Source organism: Tupaia chinensis, unplaced genomic scaffold (assembly GCF_000334495.1).
Source record: "Tupaia chinensis unplaced genomic scaffold, TupChi_1.0 Scaffold000184_1, whole genome shotgun sequence".
NCBI lineage: Eukaryota > Metazoa > Chordata > Mammalia > Scandentia > Tupaiidae > Tupaia > Tupaia belangeri.
In genome coordinates this window covers 5,567,229-5,590,402 of record NW_006159659.1, presented here as the reverse complement: position 1 = coordinate 5,590,402, position 23,174 = coordinate 5,567,229, and the positions used below count along the sequence as shown (strand labels likewise).

Here is a 23,174-nt window from a genome sequence, read left to right as displayed (position 1 = left end):
GGGTTTGGGGGGGGGGAGGTGTTTGCTTATAGGGCGCATGCGCTCGCCAGACAGGCAGAGACAGACAGACAGACAGAAAGCGAGAAATCACCCCCCGGGGGGATGGCCATACCACAATCCCTTCTCCTCCGTTCTCCTCCTGGGATCTTGGGCACGCATGCACACGCACCTGGCATAAGTTTTAAGCCACCGGGTCCGGTCCGGGACGCGAACCGCGGTCGACTACGTGGGAGTCCAGCGACAGCCATTGCGCTAACTGCTGGTCCCAGATTTTTATTTCTTTTTGTATTGTCATTGTATCTACAAGAATCTCCCAGTGAAAAATATGACTAGTCCTGAGAGGGACAGCATTTAACTTGCTCTCCATAAGCCAAAACCAGCCTTAATTATCATAAATTAACAAATCAGTCTTCTAAAGAAGCTCTGAGAGAATGGAAAACAGAACTGCAGGTATTTTGGCTCTAAGTGGGAAGAGATAAGTTAAAATAAGAGTGGTATCTCTCTGTGATGGTTTTGCTAGGACTCCAGCCATCAAAGTAGCTGGAGTGCAGTGGGCACATGTGTACAGGGCTAGAGGGAAGAGTCACCTGAGGGTAACTAACCAGGAAGGAGGTAAAGCCCCACTATTTACTACATCATGTTACCTGTACTTACCTTTGTAATTGTTGCTCAGGTGATGGCCTAGGGGCACAGTAAGAGTCATCTCAGAAGTACTGAATCACATCAGCTAGATAAGGTATAGATTTTCTTTGAGAATTGGGGATCCAGGCATAGAAGATAATTACCTGTAACTTTTTGGGTTTTTTGAGAGATTTTTGCTATAGGGCACGTGCGCTCGCTAGACAGACAGAGAGAGACAGAGAGACAGAAAGCGAGAAATCACCCCTCAGGGGGTATGGTCACGCCGCAACCCCTTCTCCTCCGTTTTCCTCTCGGGATCTTGGGCATGCACGCACACGCGCCCGGCATGAGTTTTAAGCCACCGGGTCCGGGACGTGAACCGTGGTCGACTACGTGGGAGTCCAGCGACATAGCCATTACGCTAACTGCTGGTTCCCACCTGTAACTTTAAAAAAAAAACAGAGCCTATTGTGTGGTTAGTTGGTTAAAAATTTTTGACAAATAATAGTTTAGCTTATGTTGTCAAAATTACAGTTTATCTTGAATTTGAAATTTGTGGGTTGAACCCCAGCATGTCCTCAAAGTCAGTGCAGTAGACAAGGAAGCATGTAGGAAAGCGTAGAGGTAGAGGTTGGTGAGAGGTAGAGGTTTGACTAGTTAAATGAATGCTCTGATATGTGATAACCTATGATGGTGTTGGTGGTATGAAGAGAAGAGGGCGCCAGCTCCGTGGTTTAGTGGTTACATGAGCTATATTCCACATGGCCGACTACATGTTCAATTCCTGGACCCTGCTGCTTGAGAAACATTGGACAGATACACATTTGTGCCCAAAATCCCAGAAGGGGAAGATGGAAGAAAAGAAATTGCAGCATGACCATCCCCCATGGGGGCAGGTAGTGGAGTGCTTTCCCCTTTCCCTCTCTCTGTGTCTCTCTCTGGTAAGCACACACATCCTATAACAAAAATAATAATAATTATAGAAATTGTGCAAGACCTTAGCAGCCATCCTGCACCCCCCCCCCAATTTTACAGATGAAGATGTTGAGATCGGCAATGTCAATTCAAGTGCCCAGAGTCACTTAGTTCAAAACACAGCAGTGATGAGAAGCATACAGATGGCTCCTCCTAGTCCTATCTTCTTTCTAGTAGGCAATGCAAGATTTTTAGAGAAGCAGAGCAGCATTGGAGTTAGAATAAGCACAGCTTTAGAGTTGATACATTCAGATTTAAATGTTGGATCCACTGTTCTCTAACTCCTTAACCTTTGCTAAATTGTTTAATATCTCTTGTTACTCTTATCCATAAATAAGAATGTTGCCTCTTGAGGTTATTGAGGAAATTAAGACAATGTTTAAAGACATTTTTAGATAGGGATATAAGTGCTCAATAACTGATAAATTAATGGTGGTTATTTAGTGATTCCAAATCATTTGGACCCTAAGATCACTGGATCTTAGGACTGAAAGGGAGAAGACCTTAGGTCATGTAGTGAATCTTTTTATTTTACAGGTAAGGAAGCTAAGTTTCCTTAGAAGTTAAATGACTGACCCAAGACCCACAGTTCCTCCATTCAGAGCTTGGTGGCCAGGTTTCCCAGCCCCTGCGAGCTGGCTTTGTGACCTTGTGAAATGAAGCCAAAAGTGTTTGTGTTTCTCATGAAACTACTACTGGGAATGTTCTGGCATCTAGCATAAACATGCTTTCTATATAAATACCATAGTTTGGTGATTTTTTTTTTCTAACCGCCTTTAGAAACTGAGAGGTCAGATGATGACTTTAGAAAAAGTACTTGTGAGATGGTCATCTTAAACTCAGACTGAATTGACTTCTTGCAGTTTCTCCAAGAAATCTTAAAGTTTTTTCATTTTGTTAATTTTGTTTGCCTTTTTTTCTAAGACCTCCCTATCCCTAATTTGGCTTGAATTCTTCTCAAAATGATTCCAAATAGGGAACCAGCAGTTAGCATAATGGCTATGTCGCTGGACTCCCACGTAGTCGACCGCGGTTCGCATCCTGGACCCGGTGACTTAAAACTCACGCCGGGCGCGTGTGTGTGCGTGCCCAAGATCCCGAGAGGAGAATGGAGGAGAAGGGATTGCGGCGTGACCATCCCCCCTGGGGGGTGATTTCTCGCTTTCTGTCTCTAATGTCTCTCTCTCTGTCTGTCTGGTGAGCGCACGCGCCCTATAGTGAAAATCTCTCCAAAAAAAGAAAAAAAAGATTCAAAATAAAGTTCTCAATTCTTAAAAATAAAGTTTTTCATTGTGGATTGTAGTTGCCTTGATTTTTAAAGTCTACATGTATTATGTTTCTATTTTATGTGTGGTTTCAGAATACATCATATGAAAGCAATCCTTACTCTGAAGGAAAATTATACACTGATATTTTTGCCTTGTGGCATGTAGAGAACATAGTGACAGGTCCTTACCTTGGGAAGCTTTCCCTCCTTTGAGACTGGTAAGATTTATTGCACTGCAGCTGGAAAGACACACAGGGCAGGATACAGCAGAAAGCTCAGTCATCAAGTCTGGCCTTCAGAGTGGTAAGGAGGATCCAGAAGAGGGAAATCAGAGAAACCTACAAAAGAGAGTCTTGAGTTTGAATAAAAGTATAGAACATGGTATGTCACAGCAGAGGCAAGAAAGGCTAAGACCAGGAAAAATGGAACCTTATATACAGATATGTCTGTTCATGTACATGTGTGTGTACATTCTACCAGAACTTAAGAAATCTTTCTACTGGGAACCAGCAGTTAGCGTAATGGCTATGTCGCTGGACTACCATGTAGTCGACCGCGGTTCATGTCCCGGACCCAGTAGCTTAAAACTCACGCCGGGTGCGTGTGCATGCGTGGCCAAGATCCTGGAAGGAGAATGGAGGAGAAGGGATTGCGGCATGACCATCCCCCTTGGGGGGGTGATTTCTTGCTTTCTGTCTCTCTCTGTCTGTCTGGCGAGCGCACATGCCCTATAACGAAAACCTCTCCAAAAAAAAAAAGAAATCTTTCTACTTACGTATTTCCGAGGCTTTTCTAATTTTCCCATTTTCATATCTTTTCAGCGCTTAAGCACAGAACCTTGCATAGAACAAATACTCGATAAAATTTAACTGAATTGAATTATAGTTTTAGGATGTTAATTCTGTGTCCACACACCTACACCTCTCCCATCTGTGACTCCAGTGCTTTGTCTCTCTTGCTGCTCACTTGAAAACTGCATGTTCCTTAGCCTGCCCTGTATCCAGGAGTTCAAGTAGCTGTGTATATAACCCTCTCTTCACCTGCAGACTCCAGGTTGGGACTGGGTCCCTCACACTGGTCAGGCCTGATACTCATACCCACTGAGCTGACAAGTAACTTCTGTTTTTTTTCCCTCTTTTCTGTTTCCTCAATGACACACACTGTCTCTTATCAGTTCTCAGAAGGCAAAACATCAAACCACCTCCTCACTACTCTGTTATGGGTGATGTATAGATTGGAGGAATTAGGTATACCTCCCAGAAAGGTCTACCCATACACAGACATGTGAAAAAAAAAAAAATAGAAATAAGCTCCTGCTCCCCTAGATGTACACACAACCAAAACCTGGTAGGTTCAAACCCAGATATATTTTAATGAGCCCAAATGTAAAAGCATTCCATTTTAGCTAAAATGAAGACTGTGTTGCATTCTAGGTAGAAATTCTTGAAAGACATTTCATTTATCTGCCTAGAAGATGAATTATTAGGCACAATATTATGTAAGTTAGTATTGATCAAATTTAGTGTCTGACATGTATAACAACCATGAATAGTTACTGAAATTGTCATTAACATTAAAAAAATAAATTTCTGAAAAAATGGATTCCAGATTATATATAGTAGAAGCATTCCCTGTCCCTCCCCACTTACACAAAGGCTAATCAGTTTGTCCCTTTGCTTATATTTCCACAAGACTGATTTAGTTTACTTCTTAAATCTAAACCATAACCAAGCTCTATGTGATCGATACATAAATACAGTATGTACAGTAATTTATTCCCTATTCTAATGCCTGAGTATTATCAGAAAGAACTAACACCTGAATGTTATGAAAAAGAACTATTCTGTTACCAAACCCTTCAAGATTATTTAATTCTCTTTTTTTTTTGAAAAGGTTTTTGTTTTTTTTTGTTTGTTTGTTTTTGGGTTTTTTTTTGCTGTAGGGCGTGTGTGCTTGCCAAACAGAGACAGACAGAGAGACAGAAAGTGAGAAATCACCCCCCAGGGGGAATGGCCACGCCACAATCCCTTTTCCTCCATTCTCTCGGGATCTTGGGCACGTGCGTGAGCTTTAAGCCACTGGGTCTGGGACGCAAACCACAGTCGACTACATGGGAGTCCAGTGACATAGCCATTATGCTAACTGCTGGTCCCAAGATTATTTAATTCTTTGGAACCTAACACCCTGGTGCTAAATGTTTAAGCACATCTGACTAAAAGAAAAAGTGTTACATGTTTTTTCTTTTCAATCCTGGTCCCTATGTGGGCAGTTATTTTTCATTTGAAGAGTAGCAAGTCTTGGAGATTGCTTAAAAGAACTTAAGACCAGTTCTTATCCTAAAATTAAGGAAGATCATGGAAAGATAACACACATATTCTTGAGGGTATCCTTAAAATTGAGAAGTTTTCTAGTAAGGAACATCAAATAAATTGGCTGTAAGAGCTGCAGAACTTGAGATTCAGAGTTAATAATGTCATTTAAAGAAATAGTATTTCTCTGTTAAATAAACTTGGTCATATAGGAATGGATTTGCAGAATATATAAGAGAATAATTTAGTTTACCTTTGAGGGACCACTTACTATAGAATAAGGTGATTATTTCTTCTTTCATTCTGTAGTATACTGTTTCTATAAAAGAACAAAAATATTTTTCCCCAGGTGGATCTCAGCATTGAGACCCTGTTGGAGGTGCTGTCACTCTGTCTCTGTTTCTCTGTCTTTCTCACTCATGGTCAAAATAAACTTTTATTTATGTGTGTGGGAGTTCACATATAAACACATACATACACACATACATATATACACATACACATATACATATATGTATATATGAATGTGTCTCTATATGTACATTTATGTGTACATTCTACCAGAAATGAAATCTTTCTAAAACTTAGGTATTTTCCAATTTTCCCATTTTCATATCTTTTTAGCACATTTCCCATTATAAATATCTTTTCATGTATATACCTAGATGCATATACATATACATACACACACACACATATATGCATGTGTGTATGAGTGTATACATATCTTCTCCCAGTTTTTCAGTGTTCACTAAAAAGTGAAAAAAGGTAGGTGTTAGGTTTAACCTATAGTTTTGTGTGCCTACCTGTAGGTATACCATTGCTAACACAGGGGGACACATCCTCATTTGAGAATAAAGTCCTAAGTGATTAAGCCTCAACTTTCTTAGTCACTTAAAAAGCAGAATGTTGGGAACAGCAGATGGTGTAAGTTACGTCGCTGGACTCCCACATGGCTGACCATGATTCGAGTCCCAGACCTGGTAGCTTCAGACACACACCAGGCACCTGAGCATGTGTGCCCTAAATCCCAAGAAGAGGATAGAGGAGAAGGGATTCCAACATGGCCATCCCATCCCTCTTGGAGGGTGATTTCTTGTTTTCTGTTCTCTCTGTCTCTTCAGCAAGCACACACACCCTATAGCAAAAATCTCTCCAAAAAAAAAAAAGAATGTTCATCTTGGTCAGGGATCAAAGTATTTTAGATTAGGTGCACTTCTTCTCCTAAGAGAACATCCCTTGTGTTCTACAGTGGTTTGATCTAATCCAATGAGTGCCTGAAACACTGGATACTACTAGTTTGCTAGATATCTGTTGAATTTTCTCAAAGGGAACTCAACATTAATTATTCCAACAGTTTGCTTGGTAAAATTAGGAACTGCTTGGATTCCTGTCAGACCTTATCTGACCCCAGTTGTTGCTGACTATTTCCAGAAAGTGGCAGGAAAGAATGCTGGCACTCTCCCTCAAGGGCAGAGGCTAAGATGCTAAAGCTTTGGGGACTCACATTCAGGTACCTGGAAGGGCAGAGCAGACACCTTGGATTCCCTCAAATGAGCGGAAGCAGAGCGGTGCCATGAACAGCCCTTCCTGTGAGTTGCTGGTGCATGCTCATTTCTAACCACTGGAGAGGATAAGTGAATATCTAGACTATTCAGAATTTCATAATAAATATCACATTTTTTTATTTTTCTTTATTCATGATAGAGCACTTGGAGTGTGTAGGGGAGGTATTGAGCACCCTGCATAGAGTCTGGTCACCACATTCCCCTTTCTTTGGTCCTCTAGTTCATTTCAAGTGACCAGACCAGTGGGATCCAGCTTCTCCTGAGCAGGACCTTACCGCTGCACTACAGAGCCAGCCCTAGTAGCAGTTTTAAGAGTCTGGCTGACCACATTGGCTCAACTGAATATTTACAGAAAGTTAATAGTTCACAGAGATTTACAAAATGCATTCTAACTTTAGATGTCAGTAGGTTAGTGACAGTTTGGGCTTCATACTATCCATTGACTTTCTTTTACCTTGTACATCTGGCAGGAAGAAAGTGGAGATATTTATATTTGAAAAGCAACTTTTTTAAAAAAATTAAATGTTTTTAAATTTTTCCTAACAGAAGTAGAAGACAGAGTGATGGTGATAAGTGTAAATACATTTTAGAGTCAGAAAAGACCCAACACAGTTATGTGCTTTCTTACCCTCTTCCTTAACTAACCAATATTCTGAAGAAATCACTTAGGAATAAGTTGGTTAATAGTCTAGGAACCAGCAGATGGCATAATGGTTATGTTGCTGGACTCCCACGTCATTGACCATGGTTCAAGTCCTGGATCCAGTGGTTTAAAACTCAAGCCTGGCATGTGTGCATGCATGCCCAAAATCCCTAGAGGAGAATGGAGGAGAAGGGACTTTGGTGTTGCCATCCCACTGTGGGGTGGTTTCTTGCTTTCCATCTCTGTCTCTGGAGAGCATACCCACCCTATGGCAAAAATCTCTCCTAAAAAATAAAAAAAAAGTAAGGTGGTTAATAGTCTCAAGTCATGCATTTGTGTGTGTATTCTACAATAGTAAATGAATACATTCTTACAGTTTGTATTTTCTCAGTTATATCTTTGTCCTCTCAGGTGTAGTTTTTCCCTTACTAAAAGCCTTCTATTCTTTCCCATTACAGGATTATAGTTGGACAGATATCCGCTGCCCCTTTGAAAAACGAAGAGATGCAGCCTGTGTGTTTTGGGACAATGTAGTATACATTTTAGGTGGCTCTCAGCTTTTTCCCATAAAACGAATGGATTGCTATAATGTGGTAAAGGATAGCTGGTATTCCAAACTGGGCCCTCCAACACCTCGAGACAGCCTTGCTGCCTGTGCTGCAGAAGGCAAGATTTACACATCTGGAGGCTCAGAAGTAGGTGAGGACTTAAGTATTTTTTGTTTAGGGGAGGGGCTTTAAAGCCATGTATTGTGTGGCTTTCATATTTAAATAAACAATTAGTATTATTTGTCCAGATATTTTTTTTATTAACTTAAATACCTGTCTTTAACATTGGGAAACTCATTTCCCTGAAAGTTTGTTGTTATTTTATAAATTATTAATTTAGAAGCTTCCTAGATGTGTCAGTTGCCTTTTTTTTTTTTCTTTTAATCACACTGAAGTATTAGTTGACATCTGAATCTTAGTTCTAGATTAGTTGTTTTGGGGACATAATATTTAAAGATTTTAGAATTTGACTTAGACTTATAGAGCTTATAAGACATATATAGAGCTTATAGACTTATATAGAGAGTTCTTATGTAAGAACTCTTTGTAACATTCAAGCTTTTAAAACTTGTATTGTCTTTGTTTTTTGTTTTTTTTGTGTTTTTTTGTTTTTTTTTTTTTTTTTTGGTACCAGAAGAAAAGTAAGAATGATCTTTTTCATTTGTTTTATTCCTTAAGTTTTTAACCTAATGACTGGTCGTGGTATTTTATATATATTGATCAGGATGGGATATGAGTATAAAAATCCTTCTCATTGCTAGATAATTTGTTAGTGTCCAGTAGAAGTAATTTTCTAAATAAATAATTTTTCCAAATGAATATTCTAGGTGCAGACTAGCCACCTAATAGCTTTTTGTTTTTAATTTTTAAAAATTATTTTTCATACATTAAATCACTCTGTATCATTTAGATTGTGAAGAGACTTTACCTAGCACCTAATAGCTTTTATGTGCTTTGATCTTTTCAAGTAATTTCTTTAGCTAAATAATGAGCTTTTAAAGAAAACTAGGAAGACCAAGTATACCTAAGGTATGGAATTTAAATGTTAAGTCTCTATTTTTCTTTGACAATTTTGATATTAAGCCAAAGAATGTTTTATTTTTGCTCAGCCTATTTGTGTTCAGTTTTTATCCCCATTAAACGTCAAATGAATACCAGAGAAATGACTATTTCCTAAATGTGTCTTGAGAGGTAATCTTATCCCCCCTTTAAAAGCATTCTTCACAAAATGTTGTAAAATATTAATAGCATATTTTAAATACAATAAATCCTAAAGGTGGTAGAAAGTAACTGTCCTGTGGCATAGTAGATAACTGCATTTCTTCAGTACTTATTCTACTAAGCCACTTTTTTACTTAAATAGTTGTGCATGTGTATGTGTGTGCACACATGTGCCTGCTGCATACTGTATCTTTTCTCCTGGTGTTCACCATCTAAATCTGTCAGATTGGAATTGTTTAAAATTTTTTTTTAAAAAGTAGTTATTATTAGTCATGACCTCACTGTTTGTTTGTTATTCTGTGATCTTTACTTCTTATAAACTTTTGTTATATTTGAGAATTACAAAGATTTTTTTTTTTTTAATTATCAGGCATTAAGCTTGAGTGGTGGAGAAATGAGTAGTTTGATAAATTTCTAACTTCTTTTTTTCTTTCCAAAGAAAAAGTACTTATTCTTTAATATTACTACTTCTAAAAATAATTATTTTCCAGTTTCCCAGAGGGTACATGTGTTCACCCAGGAGATATAGAGAAAGAGGAAAAGCAAGAAAGCATCCACCCTGGGTCATGGTCACACAACAATCCTTTTTTCATTTCTCCCTCCTGTTGGGATTTTGGGCACACATACACACCCACACCTAACGTGTTTTTTAAGCTACCATGTCTGGAACTCAAAACATATGGTCAGCTTTATGAGATTCAGCCTCCATAACCACCAGGCCACGTTTGGCTCTCTAAAACTCTTTATTGGTACCAGCAGATAGCATACCAGTTACATTGCTGGACTCCCACATGGTCGACAGTGTTTGAATCCCAGACCTGGTGGCTTGAAAGTCATGCTGAGTACATGTGTGTGCATGCCCAAGATCTCAAGAAGAGAATGGAGGAGAAGGAAATGTAGCATGGCCACCCCCCTGTGGTTGATTTCTTGCTTTCCCTCTCCTTGTGTCTGTCTGTCTCTCTCCAGCAAGCTCACATAACCAAGGCAAAAAAAAAACTCTTAAAAAAGAATAAACTCTAAAACTCTTTATTAACCTACGATGTACAGAAGTTACAAAATATGTATGTATTTTACCCTTAAAATATAGAATAAATACACAAAGTATATTCAAGAATGGGCTAGCACGACTTCAGGGGTTACCCACACGATCTTGGAGAGTAGCTATTAGAGAATATTAAATAAGGCTTTAGAATATTATCGTTTTTTATATTAAGGTATAGATTTGCTTTCTGTAATTAGCTATGCTTTTTCTGCTCTCTAAGCATTTCCCATCATGTACAAGACTTAAAGGCATGTTTCCTTTTTTATTTTTTTTTACATCAGACCAATGTCTTTTCTAACTTTTTATTACCAATAAATAAGTCTTCGCAGCAGATCCCTTTGCAATGTTTTCCAAGGTCTATAAAAATAGAGCTATTATTAGCTTTCTCCTAAACTGTTTCTACATTTTGTTGTAGTCAATTGGTGTAAAAATGATTCTGCAGACTCTGAATTCTTCCTTCCCATATCTGATGACTCAACTGTACAGTCGTTTCACTCCAGACCCACACAGTGCACTAAGTTAAGCATGATGGGGGCCTCCTCTTTTACAGGAAACTCAGCTCTGTATTTATTTGAGTGCTATGATACAAGAACTGAGAGCTGGCACACGAAACCCAGCATGCTGACTCAGCGCTGCAGCCATGGGATGGTGGAAGCCAATGGCCTGATCTATGTTTGTGGTGGAAGTCTTGGAAACAACGTTTCTGGGAGAGTACTTAATTCATGTGAAGTCTACGATCCTGCTACAGAAACGTGTGTATCAACTTAAAATTATTTCATAGTTAATTTTATTCTGTAAGCTCAGTGGGAAAAGATGTCAAGAGGAAGAAGAAAACGTAACAAAAAAATTTAGTCCTCGTACTAAGAATGTACTCAGTGGGGGAGGGGGAAGGCAGAGGGTGGTATGGTGGTTGGGGCTCTGGACTTCCACATTGCCCACCACAGTTCAAGTCCTGGACCTGGCAGCTTGAAACTCATGCTGGGGCATATGTGTGTGTGTGTGTGTGTGTGTGTGTGTGTGTGTGTGTGTGTGTGTGTGTATGTGTGCCTAAAATTCCAAGAGGAGAATGGATAATGAATTTTAGCATGATCAGTACCCCTGGGGATGATTTCTCAGTTTTTTTTTTTTTTTCTCTCTCTCTCTCTTTCTCAAGAGAGCACCCACACCCTATAGCAAAAAATTCTCTTAAAAAAAAAATGCACATACACTGGGCCAGCAGGTTGCATAACTCCAAGGTTCAAGCAGCTTGGGAAATGTACTGAATATGTGTGCGTGTCTCCCCAGGATTCCGAGAGGAGAATGGATTATAGTATGGCCATCGTCCCTGGGTAGTGATTTCTCACTTTTCCTCTCTCTGGCAAATGCACACACTCTATGGCAAAAATCTTTAAAAAAAAAAAATGCATACAATTTTATGTTGCTAGAGTCAGTGGCATGTTTACAACATTAACTCTTCCTTTACACATTTAGAATGGTGGGATGAGCAGTTGGCGTAATGGATATGTCGCTGGACTCCCATGTAGTCGACTGTGGTTTGAGTCCCGGACCCTGTGACTTAAACTCATACCGGGCGTGTATGCGTGCGTGCCCAAGATCCCAAGAGGAGAACAAAGGGGAAGGAATTGCGATATAGCCATCCCCCTTGGGGGGTGATTTCTCACTTTCTGTCTGTTTCTCTCTGTCTTTCTGGCGAGCACACACACCCTATAGCAAAAACCTCTAAGAAAAAAAAGAATGGCTTGACATTATATCCACAGGAACCCCTCTCTTCCTGATCTTGCTTATTTAATAATTGCCTGTGAATATTTTTGTTTGAGAGGTCAGGAAACTGGGGGAGGACTTATCATTATAAGTTTTGCCTTTAAGTAGAAATATTAGTTCCTAAGAGTTGAATTCAGTTCAGGGCAGCTTCCCTGTCTGTTCTTTAAACTTTGGGACAATCGAATGGACTAGGGGAAATGATTGAATAGAAAATATTACTCTGTTCTGGGACCAGCAGATGGCGTACTGGTTACGTCACTGGACTCCCACAGAGTCAACCGCAGATTGAGTACCAGACCTGGCTGCTTAAAACTCATGCCAGGTACATGTGCGTGCCTGCCCAAGATCCCAAGAGGATAATGGAGGACAAGAGATTACAGCCTGGCCATCTGCCCAGGGGGTGATTTCTCACTTTATGTCTGTCTCTCCAGTGAGTGCACATGCCCTATAGTAAAAATCTCTTGAAAAAAAAAAAACAAAGCAAAACAAAATATTACTCTACTTATTTACCTCCCAGCCTCTTAAATAAGAAGTATTACATATTCATGACACTAATAAATCATGTTTTTCCTAGGTATAATGTCCTTTGGGTTCATACTATTTAAAGTATGTTTGGATTCACATTTATTAAGTAAAATTATTCTAAATCACCTGGGAAGCAAATACCTGATTTCTAAGAGGTAAAATGCCAAAGAAATAAATGACTAGCCAGTTTTTCTCATCTTATAGTTAATGATGAAACCCACTTAATGTAGGCAGATAAAATATATTATTCATTGAATAAGGAAGACGGTGGTGAGAGCAGTGACATTAAAGCTAATTAAGAAATAAAACAGGTGGGAACCAGCAGTTAGTATAATGGCTATGTCGCTGGACTCCCATGTAGTCGACCGCGGTTCACGTCCCGGACCCGGTGGCTTAAAACTCACGCCAGGCGCATGTGCGTGTGTACCCAAGATCCCGAGAGGAGAAGGGATTGCGGCATGACCATCCCCCCTGGGGGGGTGTTTTCTCGCTTTCTGTCTCTGTGTCTCTCTCTGTCTGTCTGGCGAGTGCACACGCCCTATAGTGAAAAACCTCTCCAGAAAAAAAAAAAAAAAGACCAAAAAAGAAATAAAGCAGGTGAGGGACCAGCTGTTAGCGTAATGGCTATGTGGCTGAACTCCTATGTAGTCGACCACAGTTCGCATCCCGGACCCGGTGGCTTAAAACTCACGCCAGGCGCATGTGCGTGTGTACCCAAGATCCCGAGAGGAGAAGGGATTGCGGCATGACCATCCCCCCTGGGGGGGTGTTTTCTCGCTTTCTGTCTCTGTGTCTCTCTCTGTCTGTCTGTCTGACAAGCGCATGCGCCCTATAGCGAAAACCTCTCCAAAAAAAAAAGAAATAAAACAGGTGACAGCCTCCTTATACATTTTGTTGATACATCCAGAGAGCCTTGATAAGAAAAGTTATTTGTTCATATGGCCAGGTTGTCCATTGTTCTTCCTTTATCAGAACACATTATTGGGTAAATATGTTCAACTTATAGATTATGCCACAAAGTTGCTCAAAAACTCTTGTGCTTCAGGTTTAATCTTTAGAAAATATTTTCCAACTAAAAAACATAGAAGTCTTCCACATCACTATTGTTTTTTCAAAATTGCAATGAGCTTAATTTTTTTCTTTTCTTTTTTTCTGGAGAGATTTTTGCTATAGGGTGTGTGTGCTTACCAGAAAAGACAATGAGACAGAGAGACAGAAAGCAAGAAATCACCCCCCAGGGGGGATGGCCACACTGTAATTCCTTCTCCTCTTGGGATATTGGGCATGCACGCTCATGCACCCGGCGTGAGTTTAAGCCACTGGGTCCAGAAATCGAACCACAGTCGACTACATGGGAGCCCAGCAACATGGCCATTATACCAAGTGCTGGTCCCAATAATGAGCTTAATTTTAAGATATGATCAGTCATATGCTTTTATGTGTCCCACCTATTTTTAAAGAAACAATAATTCTCTTCCCAAATGAAGGTACAGTTTCAGTTTTCCTTTTTTCACTTTTGCTCATTTACTTACCAATTGAAAGAATACAAATAAAACCAACTTGTCTTGAAATTTATATTTTGCTAAAGTGTTCATATTAGAAAATCTTTGCCTTAAAAAAATGTAAAAAGGAAAAATTACAAAAAAAAAAAAAAGGAAGACAGAGGCAGGGAGAGACAGAGACAGAGTAGAAGGCTGGGGGAGGGGGAAGCTCCCTACCACTAGCTCGTTTGCTGGAGGCTGAATTATCAGTAAAAAAATCTTCATTTCTCGTGTGCCCTGAAATACCTAGTTCGCAGGAGCCATGTGGAATCTTCTTCTGAAGGCCTGGCCTCTCCTGCTGCTAGCTTGTTTGCTGGAGGCTGAATTATCAGTAGCTCCCTTTCATTGTTTTTGTCATTTGGAGTCTTTTGGTTCATATTAGCTGTTAAGAGTCTACGCCTATGTGCCAGGCCTAACTTCACAACCACTTATGTCAGTCATGGGAATACATGCGGAAGGGATCGGATCTCAGGACAGAAGAAAACAGTTGTCTGTGTATAGGTGTGTGATGCTGCTACCTGTGAGTATCTTTCAACACTTGTATCTATCATTATATTCTCAATTTGATTATTCATGATAGTGTCTGTGAATGCAGCAACACGATAGTTACTAAACGTGGCCGAATGATGGAACTAGTTTTTTCTTTTGAGAGATATTTTGCTATAGGGCACGTGCACTGGCTCACCAGAGAGGTAGAGAGACAGACAGAGATCATCTTCCCAGGGGGCATGGCCATGCCTCAATCCCTTCTCCATTCTTTCAGGATTTTGGGCACTCACCCACTTGCGCCCACCATGAGTTTAAAGCTGCTGGGTCTGGGACTCAAACTGTTGTCAATTCTATGGGTATCCAGCTACATAAACATTATACTCTATTGGTCCCAGCACTAGTTTTTTAATAAGAACTGCCTAAAGTTTTTAAGGTATAGTGGATTTTAAAATGGGCATGTGCATAATTACAGATGCAACTAATTTGCTGATAGCTTGAAGTCCATCATAAATTGTGTTTAACTTACACCTGTATAAATATTAATTAATATCATAGGTAATAGAATTAATTATGTTTTCTTAAGTGTCTTCTTTGTTAACTTTTTTTTTTTTTTTTTGGAGAGGTTTTCGCTATAGGGCACGTGCGCTCGCCAGACAGAGAGAGAGACATAGAGACAGAAAGTGAGAAATCACCCCCCCAGGGGGGATGGTCATGCTGCAATCCCTTCTCCTCCATTCTCCTCTCAGGATCTTGGGCACGCACGCACACGCGCCCGGCGTGAGTTTTAAGCCACCGGGTCTGGGACGTGAACCGCGGTCAACTACGTGGGAGTCCAGCGACATAGCCATTACACTAACTGCTGGTTCCCTTTCTTTGTTAACTTCTTGAAACTTATTTTGGACCACAGAAAATGGGTTTCTTCCAAAGAGTCTTTAGATATCCTCTGTTTCTTACCTCCTTTTGGAGCTGACAGGTATAAAATCCCTATTTACTCCACCTATAAGTAAATTACCCATAAATACTGTTAAACTTGTTTTCTAGCCGTACATTTGTGTATGTACACATGCATGCATTGTAAATGAGCAATTGATTGAGATGACAGACCTTTATTATTCATATAAAAGTCCTTTTACTTCTTGTGAACAAGCACACTAAAAAAAAAATTTTTTTTTTTCAGGTGGACTGAGCTGTGTCCCATGATTGAGGCCAGGAAGAATCACGGGCTGGTATTTGTAAAAGACAAGATATTTGCTGTGGGTGGTCAGAATGGTTTAGGTACATGCTATTAATTCATCTTCCAACTTTGCCAATGAGTTTGCCGATACTTCCTTACCTAAAATTATTCAAGCATTTCATAAAATCCATATAAATCATTTACTATGTCATTTTATCTATTTATAATTTCAAGGAATAGATTTTGTGAAAACATTGCAGGATGTATGAGAAAATAAATAGTTTTAAATTTAAGTGTTTGTATGTCAAAGGGATATTTTGTCCAGTTCCATATTTTGTTTCAGTTGTGTACCTTAAAACGGACTGTATATGTATTAACTAATCAAGAAAAAACTCCTTTAAGCCTCTATTAGTGGATTTGATCACTATGAATATTATTTTTATAAATGAAATAAATATACCCTTTTATTCTAAAAAAAAAAAAACCAAACCATTGCAGGATGTTTTTTTTAGAATTAATTTTTTTTTTTTAAGTGTTTTTTTTGTTAACTTTTTTTTTTTTTTTGGAGAGGTTTTCGCTATAGGGCACGTGCGCTCGCCAGACAGAGAGAGAGACATAGAGACAGAAAGTGAGAAATCACCCCCCCAGGGGGGATGGTCATGCTGCAATCCCTTCTCCTCCATTCTCCTCTCAGGATCTTGGGCACGCACGCACACGCGCCCGGCGTGAGTTTTAAGCCACCGGGTCTGGGACGTGAACCGCGGTCAACTACGTGGGAGTCCAGCGACATAGCCATTACACTAACTGCTGGTTCCCTTTCTTTGTTAACTTCTTGAAACTTATTTTGGACCACAGAAAATGGGTTTCTTCCAAAGAGTCTTTAGATATCCTCTGTTTCTTACCTCCTTTTGGAGCTGACAGGTATAAAATCCCTATTTACTCCACCTATAAGTAAATTACCCATAAATACTGTTAAACTTGTTTTCTAGCCGTACATTTGTGTATGTACACATGCATGCATTGTAAATGAGCAATTGATTGAGATGACAGACCTTTATTATTCATATAAAAGTCCTTTTACTTCTTGTGAACAAGCACACTAAAAAAAAAATTTTTTTTTTTCAGGTGGACTGAGCTGTGTCCCATGATTGAGGCCAGGAAGAATCACGGGCTGGTATTTGTAAAAGACAAGATATTTGCTGTGGGTGGTCAGAATGGTTTAGGTACATGCTATTAATTCATCTTCCAACTTTGCCAATGAGTTTGCCGATACTTCCTTACCTAAAATTATTCAAGCATTTCATAAAATCCATATAAATCATTTACTATGTCATTTTATCTATTTATAATTTCAAGGAATAGATTTTGTGAAAACATTGCAGGATGTATGAGAAAATAAATAGTTTTAAATTTAAGTGTTTGTATGTCAAAGGGATATTTTGTCCAGTTCCATATTTTGTTTCAGTTGTGTACCTTAAAACGGACTGTATATGTATTAACTAATCAAGAAAAAACTCCTTTAAGCCTCTATTAGTGGATTTGATCACTATGAATATTATTTTTATAAATGAAATAAATATACCCTTTTATTCTAAAAAAAAAAAAACCAAACCATTGCAGGATGTTAAAGATTTCTGTCTGTGCAATGTTGGTAGGGGCCACCAGTCATTGTGACAGTCACAAGTGGCTCCCATACATTTGCAGATGTCCCCCAGGAAATGGCATTACACCACTGTTGAAACCATTGAATGATATAATCATTTGAACTTTAAGAAAAGTTTTAAAACTTTTTAAGCAGAACTTTTAGAATTTGTAATCCAGGTTCTAAATTGTGAAGTGTCCTAAATATTTTTAAATACTGCATAAGAATACCAGTGTTATTTTTTAAATTTTATTTATTTTTAAATTATTATTTCTGGTTTACATAAAATCTGCGTATATCTTTTTGGACTGCAGTATGTTTTTTAAAACAAGCATACAGTGTAGTATCATTTTTTCTCTTTCTTTAATTTTATTTTTTAAGCTATAGGACACCTGCAGTCACCAGAGACAGAGAGGGAAAGTGAGAAACCAACTCCCTAGTGAGGATGGCCACACCCCAACACCCTTTCCTCCATTCTTTCAGGATTTTGGGCATGTATGAACATATGCCCAGACTGTCCTTCAAGCTACCGGGTCCAGGACTCCAACTATATGGGTTTTATTGTTTGTTTGTTTTTTTGTTTTTGTTTTTTTGTTTTTGTTTTTATTTTTTTTTGAGAGAGATTTTTGCTATGGGTCATGTGCATTCACCAGAGAGACAGAAAGTGAGAAATCATCCCCTGGTGGGGATGGCCACACTGCAGTCCCTTCTCCTCTTGGGATTTTGGGCACGCTCACACATGTGCCTGGCATTGAGTTTTAAGCCACTGGGTCCGGGACTCAAACTGCGGTCAACTACATGGGAGTCTGACCACAGAACCATTACGCCATCTGTTGGTCACAGTGGTCTACACTTTAAATGATTAACTTTGACCTTTTATTACTTTAGAGGTTTTTGCCTTAGAGTGCATATACTCTCTGGAAAGAGAGAGACAGAGACAGTGAGAAGGAAAGTGAGAAATCACTACCCACACCCCCCACCACGGCAGATGGCCATGCTGCAATCCCTTCTCCTCCATTGTCCTCCCAGGATCTTAGACATGCACACATATGTGTCCAACGCGCGTTTCAAGCCACCAGTCTGGAACTCAAACCTCCATCGACCATGTGGGAGTCCAATGATGTAATTACTACACCATCTGCTGGCCCTGACCTTTTCACTTTTTAAAATAATGATGTGATAAATAATTTTTAATAATGAGAAATCTGAACTGAATCTAGAGATAATCCAAAGCTTCTTTTGAGTCAGTATATGTAAGCATTACTTAAATATAACAATCAAATAACTTCTATCCCTTTTTCTATCCTCATCCATTGATATTTTCTGAAAACAGTTATGAGATAGAATCCAAAAAGGCTGACTCTGTGGTACTGTGGTTAATACACTGCTCAAGGGAAACTGGATCCCACATGGAGACTGCGGTTTCAAATCTGGTCAGCCTGAAACATGCTGGGCATGTGTGTGAGTGCCCAGCCCAGTAGACTAGGGAACTGTAGAAGGAAAATTGCAGTGTGACTGGACTCTCGGGCGGGGGTGCTCATCTCTCTTTCTGTCACTCTTTTTCAGTCTCAGGTGCTTGTCCACATGCTCTACCATGAACTTAAAAAAAAAAAAAGATAAAGATAAAAAGAAGGATATTTCCAGGACCAGCAGTTGGCGTAAAGGCTATAGTCCCGGACCCAGTGGCTTAAACTCACACCAAGCGTGTGTGTGTGTGTGCCCAAGATCCCAAGAGGAGAATGGAGGAGAAGGGTCGCCTGGGGGATGATTTCTTGCTCTTTGTCTCTCTGTCTTTGTCTTTCTGTCAAGCACATGCACCCTATAGCAAAAACATCTCCAAATAGGAAAAAAAAAGAAGGATATTTCAGTAATTATAATTAAAATGAATCAGAGAGGAAAAACACTGGCTTGCTTTTTAATTTTTCTAGAGGAGCTGGAATATTTTTAATTTTATAGAAAAAAGTGTCAATGAGTCTAAAAATGTTTTTTCAATGTTTACTCTTTTTTAAAAATAATTATTTAATTTTATTTATTCATTTATTTTAGTTTAACTAAAGAGAGAGAGAGAGAGAGAAAGTCAGAAAGCAAGCCACCAGGTCTGGGACTTGAACTGTGGTCAGTCATGTGGGAGTGTCCAGTATCTTAACCACCATGCCTCCTGCTTGCCCCTTACTTTTTTATTTATGCTTGAAATTAAACTATTTTTTAAAATCATTTAATTTATTGTTTTTTTCATTTGACCAGAGAGAGACAGAGGGGGAGAGAGAAAGAGAGAGAGGTGGGGAAAGTGAGAAAGCAAGAAAGCAAACCTCCCGGCCTGGGACTTGAACCGTGGTTGGCCATATGGGATGCCTTAACCACCACGTCATCTGCCAGCCCCAAGTCTAATCATTTTTTTAGTTGAATTAAATTTCTATTATGTTAAAGTAAGAATAAGAATTTAGGTGATAGATATGTGTACTTTCATTGTAAAATTCTTACAACTTCTCTGAAAAATTTCATAAAATTTAAAAGTACAAAATACAAATACTTTAAGAGATCTTATAATTGCTAATATTATTTTTTTGTGTTATGTTGTTTTACTCTTTTGAAGGTGGTCTGGACAATGTGGAATATTATGATATTAAGTTAAACGAGTGGAAGATGGTCTCTCCGATGCCGTGGAAGGGCGTAACAGTGAAGTGTGCAGCAGTTGGCTCTATAGTTTATGTCTTGGCTGGTTTTCAAGGTGTGGGCCGATTGGGACACATCCTCGAATATAATACTGAAACAGACAAATGGGTCGCCAACTCCAAAGTTCGAGCTTTTCCAGTCACAAGTTGTTTAATTTGTGTGGTTGATACTTGTGGAGCAAATGAAGAGACCCTTGAAACATGAAAAAGGAGTGAACTTCGAGGCTGGTAGTGATGAGACTCATAACTGTGGCCACCCTTGCTTTGTTCCAAGAGTTTGGTTACAAAGTTTTGGTTTGGTGTTTTGCTAAAGTAAGTTTTGAGTGATGTAAAATTCCTCTAAAATTGGTGTTTCTTTTATATGGATTTCCTTAATTTAAAGACCATATTTTAGTTGATTACATAACCATGAACATATTCAACAAGAAAACTTGAAAAGTGATAAACATTTGTTGAAAATATTAACTTCTTGAATGAATTTTAACTATGATTATGGCAGAGTGGAGGGTTGATTTATCAGTAAAGCAGCCTCATCTTAGCTCTAGATTCTATTTTCATATACTATTGAAATGCTATGTAGGTAGGTCTGTTTCTCTTCCATCAAGAACTAAGAAATAGTATGAATCAAAAGTCACCTTGGACAACTCTGATGAAGGGGCTTAGTCTCATACAGTTTTGCTTGTCTTCATTTGTTTCATTTAGTGCTAAATGTATTTCATTTTAAAAGTAAGCCAGAGTAAGCTAAGGCATATTTTTTTTTTTCACAAATCTTCATAAACAGATTTTTTAGAAATTTGCCTCACTTATCATGAAATATCAAAGCAACTAAATATATTCCATTTTTTAAACACAGACTATTGAGCTTTGCACCCATCATTACTTTATATCACTGCTTTGCCCAGTGGTTAATAAAAGATTCCAGCTCCTCAGTCCTCACTATTAAATGAAATTCAATCATAATGAGTGATTAGCAAAAGAAAAAGGTATTTATAGCAGATTTCTGGGTCAGTAGAAAAGCACTGATAGTTATACCACGTAATGTTGACTTTGAACTTATGGATTAAAAAGACATGATTGTTTTCTCTTAGATCTTTTCTTTTTCCAATGATTTCTTCCCATTTCAGAGATATTTAACCCAGTTGTCTCTAAAGGATTTGTAATCATTTAAGTTGAATGTACATCATCTACTATTACTTTTATGTGGTCAGTAAATCTTTTACAAATGCACCTACTCTTTCCTAGTAATATTTTGTCCTTTTCACTATGTATGGAATGAACCATGTAAAACTGTCACCATCAGTGTTTTTATCTGATAATATTAAATATTTTTGAACTTAATAGTTTTATTCACTCTTCATTTTAAATGTGTTAAGTCATGATTGTTTTTAAAATTTGTAAAGCTATCTTTCTATTTTATTTTTACTGTCTTCTTTGTGAGTCATAATAGTTTTAAACTCTAATAATGTTTAAATTAAAAAGGAATTACAGGGACCAGCAGTTAGCGTAATGGCTATGTCGCTGGACTCCCATGTAGTCTACCGTGGTTCGAGTCCCAGACCCAGTGGCTTAAACTCACGCCGGGCATGCGTGCGTGCGTGCCCAAGATCCCGAGAGGAGAATGGAAGAGAAGGGATTGCGGCATGGCTATCCCCCCGGGGGGTGATTTCTCGCTTTCTGTCTCTCTGTCTCTCTCTGTCTGGCGAGCGCACATGCCCTATAGCAAAAACCTCTCCAAAAAAAGAAAAAAAAAAGGAATTACAAGAAAATACATTGACAGATATGTTATGTAGGGGGTTTTTAACGCACATGTATCTTTATTGAGGTATAATTCATATATCATTCAATTCAGCCACTTAAAGTGTACCATTCAGTTGTTTTTAGTATATTTGTGGAGGTGTGCAACTATCACCACAATTTTAGAATATTTTCTCTTTTTTTGGAGAGGTTTTTGCAATAGCCAGAAAGAGAGAGACAGAGAGACAGAAAGCAAGAAATCACTCCCCAGGGGGGATGGCCACGCCACAATCCCTTCTCCTCCATTCTCCTCTTGGGATCTTGGGCATGCACGCACACACGCCTGGCATGAGTTTAAGCCACTGGGTCTGGGACTCGAACCGTGGTCAACTACCTGGGAGTCCAGTGACATAGCCATTACGGCATCTGCTGGTCCCTAGAATATTTTCAAGCATGGTGGTTAAGGTGGCTGGAACCCACATGGCCGACTACTCGGTTTGCCAAAATACCTGCATGCCCAAAATATGGAAAGGAGAACCAAGCAGAAGGGATTGGGACATGACTGACCCCCATGGGGAGGGGGTGCTTTCTCATTTTCCCTTTCTATTTCTCTCTTGGACAAGAAAATATGCCCTCGAGCAAAGTTCGAATATTTTCATTATCCTGAAAAGAATTAACTCATTAGCATCCACTTCCCATTTTCCCATATGTTAGTTATCAAAGGCCTTATCAGAAATTACCACAAACTTGGTTGATTGAAACAACAAACTTATTCTCTCAGTTTGGGAAGTCAGAAGTCCAAATTCAAAGTGTCAGCAGAATTGTTTCCTTCCAGAGGGCCTGGGACAGAAACTGCCCTTGCCTCTTCTTCCTCAGCTTCTGAGGGTTATTCGCAATCCTTGGTATTCCTTAGCATGTAGTTGCCTCCTTCAGTCTCCACTTCTGTCTTCACATGTGTATATCTTCACATGGTGTTCTTATAAATTCTTGGATTTAACCCCCTCCCCAAACATGTGCGTGTGCACACACACACATATCCAGCATGACCTCATCTTAACTGATTACCTCTGCAAAAACCTGTTTACAAATGAGATTCTTAGACATGAATGGGGGCTTGCACTATTCAATCCAGTACATACACACACACACACCCCAGATACCTCACCTTAGCTACCCAGTAATCTACTTTCTGTCTCTAGATTAGACTCTTCTGAACAGTTTAATGTAGGGTATTGAATTTTGTCTTCCATTGAAATGTAATTTGATTTTTTTTCAGGGCAGACTATCCATTTATCATATCAATATCATATTACCTACTTTAATACAATAATCTGTCATGTAGAATATGCAGCACTGTTTAAGATTTTTTAAATGTACTAGGTTTTATTTTTAGGCTGTGTTAACTGATTAGTATATAGACAAGTTTGATGTTGTATATAATG

The 23,174-nt window shown here is 38.9% G+C and overlaps 1 protein-coding gene and 1 non-coding gene across 6 annotated transcripts in view; both read left to right on the top strand.

Moving 5' to 3' along the window:
- The window catches only part of KLHL7 (kelch like family member 7), an 83,641-nt gene extending 62,897 nt beyond the window's left edge, over positions 1-20,744 (top strand). For all 5 annotated transcript variants that reach the window (XM_006146670.1, XM_006146669.1, XM_006146673.3 and 2 more), the window contains 4 exons: positions 7,842-8,082; positions 10,745-10,946; positions 15,688-15,785; positions 19,920-20,744. In XM_006146670.1, coding sequence (XP_006146732.1) covers positions 7,842-8,082; positions 10,745-10,946; positions 15,688-15,785; positions 19,920-20,203 — 825 coding nt within the window. In that variant the 3' untranslated portion in view covers positions 20,204-20,744. The remainder of the gene's footprint in view (positions 1-7,841; positions 8,083-10,744; positions 10,947-15,687; positions 15,786-19,919) is intronic.
- On the top strand, positions 12,073-12,202 carry LOC114007498 (small nucleolar RNA SNORA36 family). Its single transcript, XR_003549116.1, has one exon. It is a non-coding gene; the product is annotated as a small nucleolar RNA SNORA36 family (small nucleolar RNA).
- Positions 20,745-23,174: the final 2,430 nt, after the last annotated feature.